This window comes from Euprymna scolopes, chromosome 14, assembly GCF_053919585.1.
Source record: "Euprymna scolopes isolate OS-2025 chromosome 14, ASM5391958v1, whole genome shotgun sequence".
Classification (NCBI taxonomy): Eukaryota; Metazoa; Mollusca; class Cephalopoda; order Sepiida; family Sepiolidae; genus Euprymna; species Euprymna scolopes.
The window spans coordinates 159,449,446-159,462,716 of record NC_136495.1 but is presented as its reverse complement, the minus strand read 5'-3'; the positions used below and the strand labels follow the sequence as shown (position 1 = coordinate 159,462,716).

Sequence of the window (13,271 nt, the reverse complement as noted above, 5' to 3'; positions counted from 1 at the left end):
GTTTCTTTTCAATTATAATTCTTTGTGTGAAAATATTAAATTAATAATGCTTAATACAATGATAATATTGGTAGTTCGAGAAATTAATTTTTATTCGAGTTATATCGAATTTGTTAATACGAACTTTAGGGGCTTTTTTTCGTAAAGTATCTGTAATTTTTTTATTTATTATTGTTACAATTTACGATGCTTTATTTTCATAAAAAAGCAACAAAAAATGCATTTTTTTACCATTGAAAACCATAACTTTAGTAAAGGTATTTTTTGTTTAAACAAAATGATACATTTCTACTAAGAGTCAAATAAAAATAATGAGTTCATTATATTTCGTGATCATTATTTGAAAAATACTGAAAATTTTATTAAAATTTGTTAATTTCCTGATATTTGGTGAATTTTTAAGTAAAGGGTGGGCTCAAAATGTTTAAACATTTTGAGCATCGGCATTCATTTTGCACGTACCTACAAACTAATGAACGTAACACGGTGGCAGCCTGTTTATGGAATTCGTACCATCCAAGAAGAATGACAGATGGTCAAATATCAGTAAGCAGTATTCCTTTATGTTTTAACTTCTGTTATGTTTTTATTTCCCCCGGTTGGTGCCTTGCGTAGGTTCAACAGTCCCAGGAACGGATCTTCTCCTGACGCTTTGCATTTCCGGAAGATGCGTTTGCCGATTTTTACTGCCACTTCGGCAGCACCATCTGCTTGGCTGTTGCCTGGTGATATCATCTCCTGCATGAATAGCCATTTCTTGCAAATTTTCTGAATGCGTAAGACGAAAATTGAGGACCATTGTCAGATGTCAGTACCTCTGGAATTCTATGGCGTACAAAATGAACTTTCATGCATTCAATCATGGCTTCTGATGTGGGCGTAAACAGTTTGTCGATTTCAAAGAAATTGCTATGTCTGGCTACTGTGATCAGATAGTTGTTCCCTCCCCATGGTAGGAGATCTGCTGCTACTTGTTGCCAAGGTCTTTCCGGCACTGGTGCTATGATCTGTGCTTCTGCTGGCTGGCGGTCTGCATAGGTTGCACAGGTGCCACAGGCTTCGATGTATTGTCTAATCTCTTTAAACATTCTTGGCCAAAATATGAGGTCCCTCGCTCTTTGCAGACATGTATTTATGCCGGGGTGGCCGGCATGTGCTTTTTGTTTCATCTCACTCCGCATAGCATGTGGTATGACTATTCTTTGTCCTCGCAGTACTAGCCCATCTTGTACCGTCATTTCATCTCTCTAATCAAAAAACAGTTTGACAGAGTTGGGTAAGCTTTCCTTATTATGCGGCCACCCCTTAGCGATTACTTCTGCCAGTGCTCTCATGTTGGAGTCCTCAACTGTCTTTTGGCGAATCTCTGCGAGCCTGTGATCTTGTATCGGCTGCGTTGTCAGATTATTCACTGACATTATTTCTTCCAACTCTGGCTTGCTTGCTTGTTGGTGCTCATGACAGCGTATCTGCTAATGGGATATCTTTCCCTGGCTTATATCGTAGTGTGTAGTTGTATTGCTGAGCCCGTAGCAGGAAGTTCTATAGCCGTTTTGGTGCCTTTGATAAGGGCTTTTTGCTGATTGAGACGAGCGGCTTGTGGTCAATCAAAACTACTACTTCTCTTCCATGTGTATAATAATGAAATTTCTATAGGCCGTATACAACTGCCAGCATCTCCTTCTAAATTTGTGCATATCTTTGTTCGGCACCTGATAGTATCTACTTGCAAATGCAATTGGTTTGTCAACCTGTATTAGCGCTGTTCCTAACCCGTACTCACATGCATCATTCTCGAGAATCAGCTTCTTGTGGGGGTCGTAGTATGTAAGGATGGGTATGTTCACGATTGCTTCTTTGATAGTGTCGAAAGATGCTTGTTGGGAATCTCACCATGACCACGGGACATTTTTTTAGTGAGGCTCTGGAGGGGTTTTGTCATGGTTGCAAGATTTGGAATAAATTTCCCTATGTAGTTCGCCATACCTAAGAATCTGCGGAGAGCCCCAATGTTTCCTGGTGCTGGCATGTCAGAGATAGCCCTTACTTTTCTGGGTCGACTCTAATGCCGTCTTTAGTGATGCGATGCCCCATGAAAGTGATTGCGTCTAGTCCGGTCTCCAGTTTTTCTGGGTTGAGTTTAACTCGTATTGTTTGGCATTTATGGAGTAGTTTGTGGAGCCGTCTGTCATATTCTTCTTGGTCTTTCCCATAGATTACCAAGTCATCTATAATGATAACAACTCCATGTTCATTCAGCTTTCTTTGGAATAGCTCTGTTGAGGAGTTCAGGCCAAATCGTAACCGACGCCAGCAATATCGGCCAAACCATGTTTGAAAGGTGGTCAAGTCACTGGATGCATCATCAAGCTCAACGTGCCAATATCCTGATGAGAGGTCCACTTTTGTAAATACTTTTGCATCTCTCATGCCATGAAGGACGTCCTCGAGAATTGGTATTGTGTAGTGCTCTCGCATAAGTGCTTTGTTGAGCTAATGAGGATCCAAGTATATTCTGAATGTCCCGTTCTTTTTCTTATTATGATAAGTTGGCTAACCTACGGAGTGGGTTTATCTACTGGTCTGATCACTCCTTATGTGGTTAGTCGACTTAACTCCTTCTTCAGTTCAGATCGTATAGCTATATGTACTCTCCGATTGGGCAATATAGTTGGTATTGCGTCTGGCTTGAACTGGAGAGAGGCGACAACCGGCACCTTGCCCAGTTGATCATCGAACACTTCCTTGTAGCTTTCCTCTATGTTGACTGCTGCGACATGGTGGAAGTTCTTCTGCTTTATCTCCACAAGGCCCATTTGTACGCTCGCCCGCAGGCCAAGCAGTTGTTGGCAATCATCTCCATCCCTAAACACTACAAATTCCACTGAGTACGTTTGCTGCGTTTTGAGGTTTCTTATCTTTCTTCAGCATACACCAAGTGGCTTCATCAAAGACCCATTCCACATTGACAAAACCCCTTTGTATGGTTGCATCCTCTTTGCAAACATTTCAGGGAGAGTATTAATGGATGCCCCTGTGTCAGTCTGGAAAACAACTTTTTTGTTCAGAAGCATAAGGCACTTGGCTTTTTTTTCCTGTTTTGTTTTTCGGGGTGTTCCATCGCATTCACCCAGTGGGTGTATTCTTCATCCTCTTCTGTTGAGGATGTATCAAGTTGGTTTACCCGTGGTAGGGGTGCAATACGTTTCTTGCTTCCATACATCCGTGTGCTCTGTCTCTGTTTTTGCGTCATTCTGTCTTTGTTGGGACACTTGGATTCGAAATGTCCCTTCTCATTGCATGCATGGCACAATTTGCCATGGGCTGGGCATCTGTTGCACTTTGGCACGTGTGTGTAGCCGCAGAATAGGCATTCTCTTTTGGAGACGGGTTCCTTCATTTGATTGGTTTCATGTACCCTCATCACCTGGGCTGTATCCAGTCCCATTCCTTGACTGTGGGTTGAGGCCATTTTAGCCGTTCTGCATATGTCAACACTCTTCTGTAGGATAAGGTACTGTATCTTCAGTAGCTCCTGTTTGGTTAATTGGTCACGGACACCTTCTACAATCTGGTCCCGCAGAAGTGAGTCACTGCATCGGGTACAAAAATTACACGTCTTCGACAGTACTCTTAAATCGTTGTAGAACTTGTCAAAAGCTTCTCCCTCACCCTGTTTCCTCTGACGGAACGCAAATCTCTCATAGGTTTCGTTGAGAATTCCGACGGAATACTCCTCCAGTGCTTGTAGTATGTCCTCTACAGTGCGCTCCGTCTCCGGGGTGTCACACTGTATGCCCTGCTATATTTTCATGGCGTCATCGCCCAAGCAGTTCTCCAGAAGGGCAACCTGAATTTCTTGTGGTTATGGTCCACACTAGTCAATAACGAGTAGTTGGACCATCGTTTATGAAATATTTCCCTGGTGTCTGCCCTATTCCGACTAAATATGAGTCGTTCTGGTGGCCTTATGTGTAAGCCGGACATATCATTGAAATGGTATTAGTTGCAGCAGTCATATTCTCTTTGGCGGACATCCCTGTGAGGCAGAAGTGTTTTGTTTTGAAAGTTAATCAATGCAAAGAGGCAGAAAAAAAAAGTTTTGGCAAGAATCACTTGCGACAGCAACTCGATATCAATAATAACGATCATAATAATAACAGATTGCAGAGATTAGCAGGGATCACGAGGCGAATGAAAGCCATTAATTGGCACCTGACAAATCCTGTAAACAACGTCGATAAATCAACCACGCGTATCCATGGATTTTTTAAAAGAAATAATGACACTGATATCTCAAACTTACCGACTATTTTTGCGAATAATCACTCAAAAATCGAAAATTAAACAACTCGATTTCCTACGAATCGAACGCCAATGACATTCAAGTAGCGCCAAAAAAACACCCATGGATCTCCTTAGGATTAACGGTCATGTAGCTAACATTTTGAGCAAACTGCAAAATTAACAGAATTTTACTTAGATTACTAAGAGTCTTATGTTCCTTGGAATACGTCGCCATCGACGTCATCAACAACACAGCAAATACTTCACTGTCATCACCATCAACAACATGGAACACCACTGGTCATCGCGGGTCAATCCCCAGCATCTTCACCAGAACACCACCGGTCATCGTGGGTCAATCCCCAGCATCTTCACCACAACACCACCAGTCATCACGGGTCAATCCCCAGCATCTTCACTACAACACCACCAGTCATCACGGGTCAATCCCAAGCATCTTCACAAGAATACCATTGGTCATCGCAGGTCAATCAACAGCATCTTCACCAGAACACAACTAGTCATCACGGATCAATCCCCAGCATCTTCACCAGAACACCACTGGTCATTACGTGTCTATCCCCAGCATCTTCACCAGAACACCACCGGTCAACGCAGGTCAATCCCCAAAATCTTCACCAGAACACCACCGGTCATCGCGAGACAATCTCCAGCATCTTCACCAGAACACCACCAGTCATTGCGGGTCCATCACCAGCATCTTCACCAGAACACAACCGGTCATCTCGCGTCAGTCCCAAGCATCTTCACCAGAACACAACTGGTTATCGCGGATCAATCCCCAACATCTTCACCAGAACACTACCAGTCATCACGGGTCAATGCCCAGCATCTTCACTAGAACACCACTGGTTATGGCGGGTCCATCCTCAGCATCTTCACCAGAACAATACCGGTCATCGCGGGTCAATCCCCAGCATCTTTACTAGAACACCACCGGTTATCGCGGGTCAATCCTCAGCATCTTTACAGAACATCACCGGTCATTATGGGTCAATCCCCAGCATTTTCACCAGAACACCACCGGTCATCATGGATCAATCATTAGCATCTTCATCTGAACACCACTGGTCATCGCGGGACAATCACCAGCATCTTCACCAGAACACCACCGGTCATCGCGGGTAAATCCCCAGCATCTTCACCAGAATGCTGATATATATTCAATTGCTATAGGGTTATCTGCCCCTTTCCAAAACCCTTTTACTGTGGGGATTCTCTCCCCTTTTATTGTAACTCTTCAGTTTTCCATGTTGTAAATAAAATACACACACATTGTGTGCGTCTTAGTATTTCGTCAAACAAAATGTGTTCATAGTAATTTTTAAAACCTTTCTGGATGTCGCAGGCTCCGGTGATGTGTCCCCACATTTTTATTAAATGACTTCCACTCATTTTCAACATTGGTTATGGGCCCAGTCTACGTGATAACGTCTTGAAAATAATAGTGAAGCAAACACGTGTGGTAATTTTTCGCCATCTTGGATTTTTTTTTTCTTGTCGTCGAAGTTTTGTATTGTTTTTTTTCTTTTAAGTTAAATAACAATGGAAACAAAACTAAGCAACTTGGTTCCACTAAATGGTTCAAACTATAATACCTGGAAGGTCCAATGCAAAATGGCATTAATTAAGGATGGACTATGGAATATAGTTAATGAAACAGAAATTGTTCCAGACAAACGAAATGAGCCAGCATCCCACGTGAAATATTTATCGAGAAGAGACCGGGCTTTAGCGACTATTGTGCTCTCAGTAGAAACCTCACTACTGCATTTAATTGGAGACCCTGACGACCCTGCAGTTGTGTGGAAGAAATTGGCAGACCAATTTCAAAAGAAAACATGGGCAAATAAACTAGCGCTGAGAAGAAAATGATACTCCCTTAGATTAAAAGATGGCGACTCTGTCCATGAACACATAAAGACTATGATGGAATTATTTGACGAATTGGCTGTCATTGGCGATTCCATTGACGAGGAGGATAGAGTTGTTCCCCTTCTGGCTACTCTCCCAGACGATTATAATATGTTGGTAACAGCACTTGAAGCAAGTCAGGACGTTCCTAAATGGGTGTTAGTGACTGAACGCTTGTTGCATGAAGAAAGCAAAATTAAAGAGAGGGAAATTAACAGTACGGAATTGAAAGCCATGACATCAAAACATCATGTCAACAAACGGGGACCTAAATGTTTTCACTGTGGAAAAAATGGACATATTAAACGTGACTGCCGTTTACTTGAAACAAAGAATGTTAAGTCGAACTCTCCAAGAAAGAAAGTTTTCTTTACTAAGAAAATACAGGACAACTCCAGCGACTCTGGTGAGGGTGAGTGTATTGGACTTTTTACACATCATGCATTATTGTCTAATGGAAAAAGGAGTGACTGGATTGTGGACTCTGGAGCCACATGTCATATGTGTAGTGATATTGAAAAATTTTTCTAACTTTCGAAAATTGGATGTAGCTGAGGAAATAACCCTTGGTGATGGATTCTCAGTTGAGGCAATAGGAACAGGAACAATAGAACTAAAAGTGGGTGTACCGGACGGGAAACACCAGAAATGCAGGTTGTATGAGACCTTATATGTTCCTAAATTGTCCTACAATCTTTTGAGTGTGTCCAGAGCCACTAAATCTGGAAAAACCTGTATCTTCAGTGACTCAAATTGTCAATTTTTAGATAACAAGCAAAAGGTGGTGGCTACAGGTTCCAAAATTGGGAACCTTTATTATTTAAACTGTTCTGATATAAATGAATCAACCCATGCAGCAAACTCCTGTTTAGATGGTAACACAAAGGAGGAGATTTGGCATAGACGCTTTGGCCACCTTGGAGAAAAGAACTTGCAAAAACTAGTAAAGGACCAACTAGTTACTAGCATTGACTATAATATAAACAAGGAAATTAAGTTTTGTGAGCCTTGCTTGGATGGAAAACATCATCGTTCATCGTTTCCAAAATCTGGAGGAAAGCGAGCAACTCAGCTTCTTGAAATTGTGCATAGCGATGTTTGTGGAAGGATAAAGGCAACATCGCTTGGTGGTGCCGAATATTTTGTCACGTTCATTGATGACAAATCCAGATTTGTGTGGATATATGTGCTCAAAAACAAACGAGATGTCCCCCAAAAATTCAGTGAATGGAAAACTATGGTGGAAAGTTCACTGGTAAAAATATAAAGATTTTACGAACCGACAATGGAGGAGAGTATACTTCAAAAGAATTTGAAAACTATCTGAAGAAGGAGGGGATTAAGCACGAGTATACTGTTCCAAAAACGTCAGAACAAAATGGTGTTGCAGAGAGGATGAACCGAACAACGGCTTCGTATATTAGAAATCGGAGCCCAACAAATGCAGTAGAAGGTATGACACCATATGAAGTGCTGAAGGGACGTAAGCCTAATGTGAAACACCTACGCATTTTTGGATATGATGCTTTTGTCCATGTACCGAAGGATGAAAGATTCAAAATGGACTCAAAAGCAAAGAAGTGCAAATTCCTTGGTTACGGGATTGGTATAAAAGGGTATCGACTCTTTGATACCAGAAAATCCAGAGTGTTCCATAGCAGAGAAGTCATCTTCAATGAATCAGGTTCAATAGCTGAACAGGAGAAAGAAGAAATTGTAAATCCATCTCTGGTAGAAATTGGACACCAAGATAGCTCCGATGATGAAGACAACCCACAAGAGCTAACAGGACCCCGAAGATCATCAAGGCTAAAGAAAACCCCAGATCCGTATGGCGAATGGGTTTACATGGCTCATAACTTAAAATGACCCATTGACCATGAAGGAAGCACTTTCTGGTCCTGAAAAGAATGAATGGTTGAAGGCAATAAATAACGAAATTTCTTCCTTACATTCTAATACAGTATGGGACCTGACGGGATTGCTCAGTGGACGAAAAACAATTGGTAGCAAGTGGATGTTCAAGCGAAAATACGATGCTGATGGTAATATGGAACACTATAAAGCTCGACTTGTAGCTCAAGGTTTTCTTCAGAAGCAAGGAATCGATTATGACGAGGCTTTCTGCCCAGTTGTGAGATTTGAATCGGTGCGAACAGTTGTTGCATTAGCAGCACAGCATGATCTGAAGCTGCATCAATTGGAAATAGCCACTGCTTTTCTGAATGGAGAGCTGAAGGAGGAAATCTACATGAGGCAGCCAGAGGGTTTCAAAGTTAAAGGCAAGGAACATCTTGTCTGTAAATTGAAGCGAAGTATTTATGGCTTGAAGCAGTCCCCAAGATGTTGGAATGATGCACTGCATGATCAGCTGAAGAAGATGGACTTCAAACAGTTGGAAAGTGATCCTTGCATCTACATAAAATCTTCAGGAGGAGACATTTTCATAACAGCTGTTTATGTTGATGACATTATTGTGGCATGTAAATCCACAAGTCTTATTGAAGATTTCATGAAAGCGATATCAAAGATTTTCAAAATAAAAGATTTGGGAAAACTACACCATTTTTTGGGTGTGAAGATTATTTATCCCGAAGCAGGAAAAATATGGATTGGACAGCCTACATACACAGCAGATGTCTTGAGAAAGTTCCAGATGGAGAATTCCAAACCTGTGTCTACTCCAATTGATCCCGGAACAAAATTGACGAAGGCAACGGAAACAAGTAAACTGGTCAACAAAGAGTTGTATCAGTCTGCAGTTGGGAGCCTATTGTACCTGTCGACAAGGACACGACCGGATATTGCTCATGCCATTGGAAATGTTTCGAGATTCTGCTCTCAACCTACAATGGAACACTGGAAGGCTGTGAAACATATCCTCCGATACTTAAACGGTACACAAGGATATGGTTTACTTTATGACAAGAAGAAAGCCACCAATCTCCTGGGGTACTCCGATGCTGACTGGGCTGGTAATTTGGATGATTGCAGATCAACATCTGGATATGTTTTTAAGCTGAGTGGTGCGGCAGTCAGCTGGAGAAGCAAAAGACAAACCTGTGTTGCTCTATCAACAGCCGAAGCTGAGTACATGGCATTGGCAAGTACAGCACAGGAGGCTGTTTGAATGCAGAATCTTCAAAGTTCCAGTAACACCAACCCTTATATATGAGGACAACCAGTCAACCATATGTATGGCAAGGAGTCCACAGTATCATGGAAGGGCCAAACATGTGGACATAAAGTTCCACTATGTTCGAGAACTGGTCGAGCGGGAAACTGTTAAGCTCGGATACTGTCCAAGTAAAGAGATGGTAGCCGACCTGCTAACTAAAGGACTTGGAAGCACACAGTTTGTAAGGCTCAGGGAACTTTTGGGACTCCATAAACTATAATGCAGACTGTCAGCAATTGAGGAGGAGTGTTGATATATATTCAATTGCTATAGCGTTATCTGCCCCTTTCCAAAACCCTTTTACTGTGGGGATTCTCTCCCCTTTTATTGTAACTCTTCAGTTCTCCATGTTGTAAATAAAATACACACACATTGTGTGCGTCTTAGTATTTCGTCAAACAAAATGTGTTCATAGTAATTTTTTAAAACCTTTCTGGATGTCGCAGGCTCCGGTGATGAGGTATGTGTCCCCACATTTTTATTAAATGACTTCCACTCATTTTCAACACCAAATATATGCATTCTGCTTAAATTTGTTTGTTTTTTTTTACCACAGAAAGATTCATATGGAGTTTTAGATAGTGTTTTGTTAAAACACCTGTTGCGTATATAGGCTGCCGCCATAAGTGCGTACGTCCAGAGGTTTTGGGGGAGTTTTGATTCAATGAGTAGGCATCTTGCCATTTCAAAATGTGTCCGCCATGCTCTTTCAGCAGTCCCGTTTTGGTGTGGCGATCTAGGAGCTGATGTTTCATGCCTGATATGATGGTTAATTAATAAAAGTTCAAAGTTTTTATTGGTGAATTCCGTACCGTTGTCAGAGCGAATACACTTGACTTCACCGTAGGGAATCATGTCGGCTAGATATTTTTTTAGTTACTAGCAGGGTATCAGATCTGTTCTTTAAAAAGTAAACCATTTTTAAACCTGGATGGTCATCTTCGAAATTCAACACATATCTATAATGTTCTCCGCCATCGGTTCCACGAGACCATTCAAGTCACAATGCACCATTGATAAGATTTTTTGGCCTTCTTGTCGGGTATCTTGCTTTCATAGTTTGTCATTTTCCCTTGCGTACAGACGTTGCAGTTGAAGTTTTTTATGTTTGTATTTTCATCCATCAACTACAGTCGGCAACTTTTTAATATCAGGAATATTGCAATGTCCAAGAATTTTATGCCATGTCTGTAGATCATGGCAGGCGGTTTTCGATGGGACTACGTTATTTAAATAATATATAGTCTCCCATCTTTTTTAATGTCGAATACAGTTCCATTCGGTTATACCAGTTTTGATTTATTGGGGCTAAAGTTTATATTTGCACCTTGTTTTGTGGCAGCTTGTACAGAAAATATATTTTGTTTAAATTTTGGGATTAGAAGAGCGATAAAAAAAAAAGAAAGCGACACTTCTGCACTATGCAGGAGACGAAGTTTTCGATATTTTCCACGACTTCACAGACCAACAAAAGGGCATAGGCGCAACATTTTGGACGACGGCAAAAGCTTAGACTCGTATCATGCACGACTACGGGCTCTAACCTCCACGTGCGATTTCGAAGATAAAGACAGAGAGAACCTAGCCAAAATTTTGCAGGGGTGCACATCCTCTAAAGTCAGAAGGGACAACTCTACGCTAAAGCAAGTCCTGGATGAAGCTAGGGCAATCAAACTAGCGTATATGCATGCTGCACACATGGAGCGTAATAAACTACACGCTCTTTACAGCAACGAGAACTGCACCTGTCTCACACGTGGAAATAGCGAAAATTTCAACACCAACGGCAGTAAAGACAGTTGTTGTGAACACGCAGGGCAAAACAGTCGTCATGACACCTCGAAGAATCGACCATATGGGGGACAAAAAAAATTGGCGAACAGGAAACGTGTCACTATTTTGGATACTCTTCTATACACTCGACTTGTCCAGGCCGAGGAAAAGAATGCAAGAATTGCCACAAGAAAAACCACATGCAAAGTGTTCGAACATGCTTTTCTTCACATATACACACCCCACCCACACGTACGCACGCACATACGCACACACACACGCACGCATATACACATCCTCATACACACACTCACATTCATGCGCATACACACACACCCGAGCTGTGACGTCACTTTCTTTAAAGTGAAAGCCAGACATAAGCAGTCAGAAAACTGACCCCAGTATAAAAGTCAACAAAACCTGTTAATTTCCCTTTTTCATCTGGACCAGCGTTCGACCTGTTGAGTCGACAAACCGACCGCGCACCCTAACGTCACTTTCCCTGCTACTGTAATGTGGGATAAGCGCACGCACACTTTATACGCTTTCTCTTTCCATGAACTGGATTGACTTTCTCACTCTATCTCCCCTTCAGCTCTGGTCCATCAAAACAGACATGTGCGCGACGCTCTACTGAGCTTAACCCTGTCTTTCTACAGGCCGGCTTGCCACTTCGCGTTTCTCTATTGCATTCCCTTTTCCTTCCACGCGCGTAGTCGTCAACGGCTGAATGAACAAGTGTACACCCAAGACTTTCATTTCCCAACAGAAAATAAACATGTTTATTTTATTCCAGCATTTGAGTTCTTTGTTTCCTTCATTCAAATCGTTTCATTATTTTTTTCTTGTAGCGAGTTTAGGGCATTTATATCCTGGTCTGCAGCATGAAATGGTGACTGATTTATTTTAAAAATGAAATGAATTAAAGTGAACGAAACACACGGTGTAAGCTAAACCCTTCCACACAAATTCACGGCACGCACAAAAAATAATTTTCCTCTAACAAACAAGCAAACTTGTCGACCACGAGGAAGAACAATTTCAAACCGCGCACACGAAACTGAAATATAAAAATTACAAAACAAAATGGAACTTCAACAGACGGACTCCTACAACAAAACCATGGCATTAAATATTCCACCCTTCAACCCGACAAATACAAAAATATGGTTCATCCAATTACAAGCCATATTTGACGCTAAATGGGTAACGTCACAACAAGCACGTTACTGTTATCTAGTGGAAAAACTGCCGTTCGAGGTGGTAGAGGAAGTCACGGATTTTCTCTAAAATGTACCGGAGGAAAGACTGTACGACATGCTGAAGCAAGCAATCCTGCAACGAACCGGTGTTTCTAACGAAGCCATTCTTCGTAACTTGTTCACACGAGTTGAGTTAGGAGACCGTACGCCTTCTCAACTACTTCGCCACATGAAAGCCTTGCTGGGAGACAACAAAATGTCGGACAGCATTATGAAGAGTCTATGGTTGGGTAAATTACCCATAACTACCAAACAAATCCTTGCACCGATGCCGGAGGAGACGGCAACAGAAAAGCTCGCCAACATAGCCGACAGAATTCACGAAAGTTCCCGGAGACGACAAGTATACGCCCACCAACAGCAACCTAACCAAAACCGAGACGAGGAATTAGCAGAATTAAAATCTGCCGTTGAAAAGCTTTCGAAGCAGCTAGCCGACGTATTTCAAACGCGTCAACATTATCCCATAAACAGCAATAACACGCGGCGAAAACACAGGCGAAGAAGTTCAAGCAGGAACCGGTCCACGTCACGACATAGACAAGATGAGTCGACGCGAGAAGATGCACTACACCCTGCGCGTTCAAAAAACCAGCACAGGAAAACGAACCTTTCAGCCAGTTACGACGACGACTGTAGCTGGAGCACACAAAAAAGGTCGTCTATTTTATATCCGAGACAAAATTCACGGATGTAACTTTTTAATAGACACCGGAGCGGAAATCATCATCATACCGACACCGTATGGCCATCCAACAGGGACCCAATTTTTCAACTTACAAGCTGCCAACGGTACAAAAATACCCACTTTTGGCGAAAAAACTTTAAATTAAAAC

The 13,271-nt window shown here is 41.9% G+C and overlaps 1 protein-coding gene across 1 annotated transcript; it reads right to left on the bottom strand.

Annotated features, from left to right (window-relative positions):
- Positions 1-731: 731 nt before the first annotated feature.
- LOC145292821 (uncharacterized) lies at positions 732-1,088 on the bottom strand. Its single transcript, XM_080138864.1, has one exon. The coding sequence runs from the start codon at positions 1,086-1,088 to the stop codon at positions 732-734; it is 357 nt and encodes a 118-aa protein (XP_079994990.1).
- Positions 1,089-13,271: the final 12,183 nt, after the last annotated feature.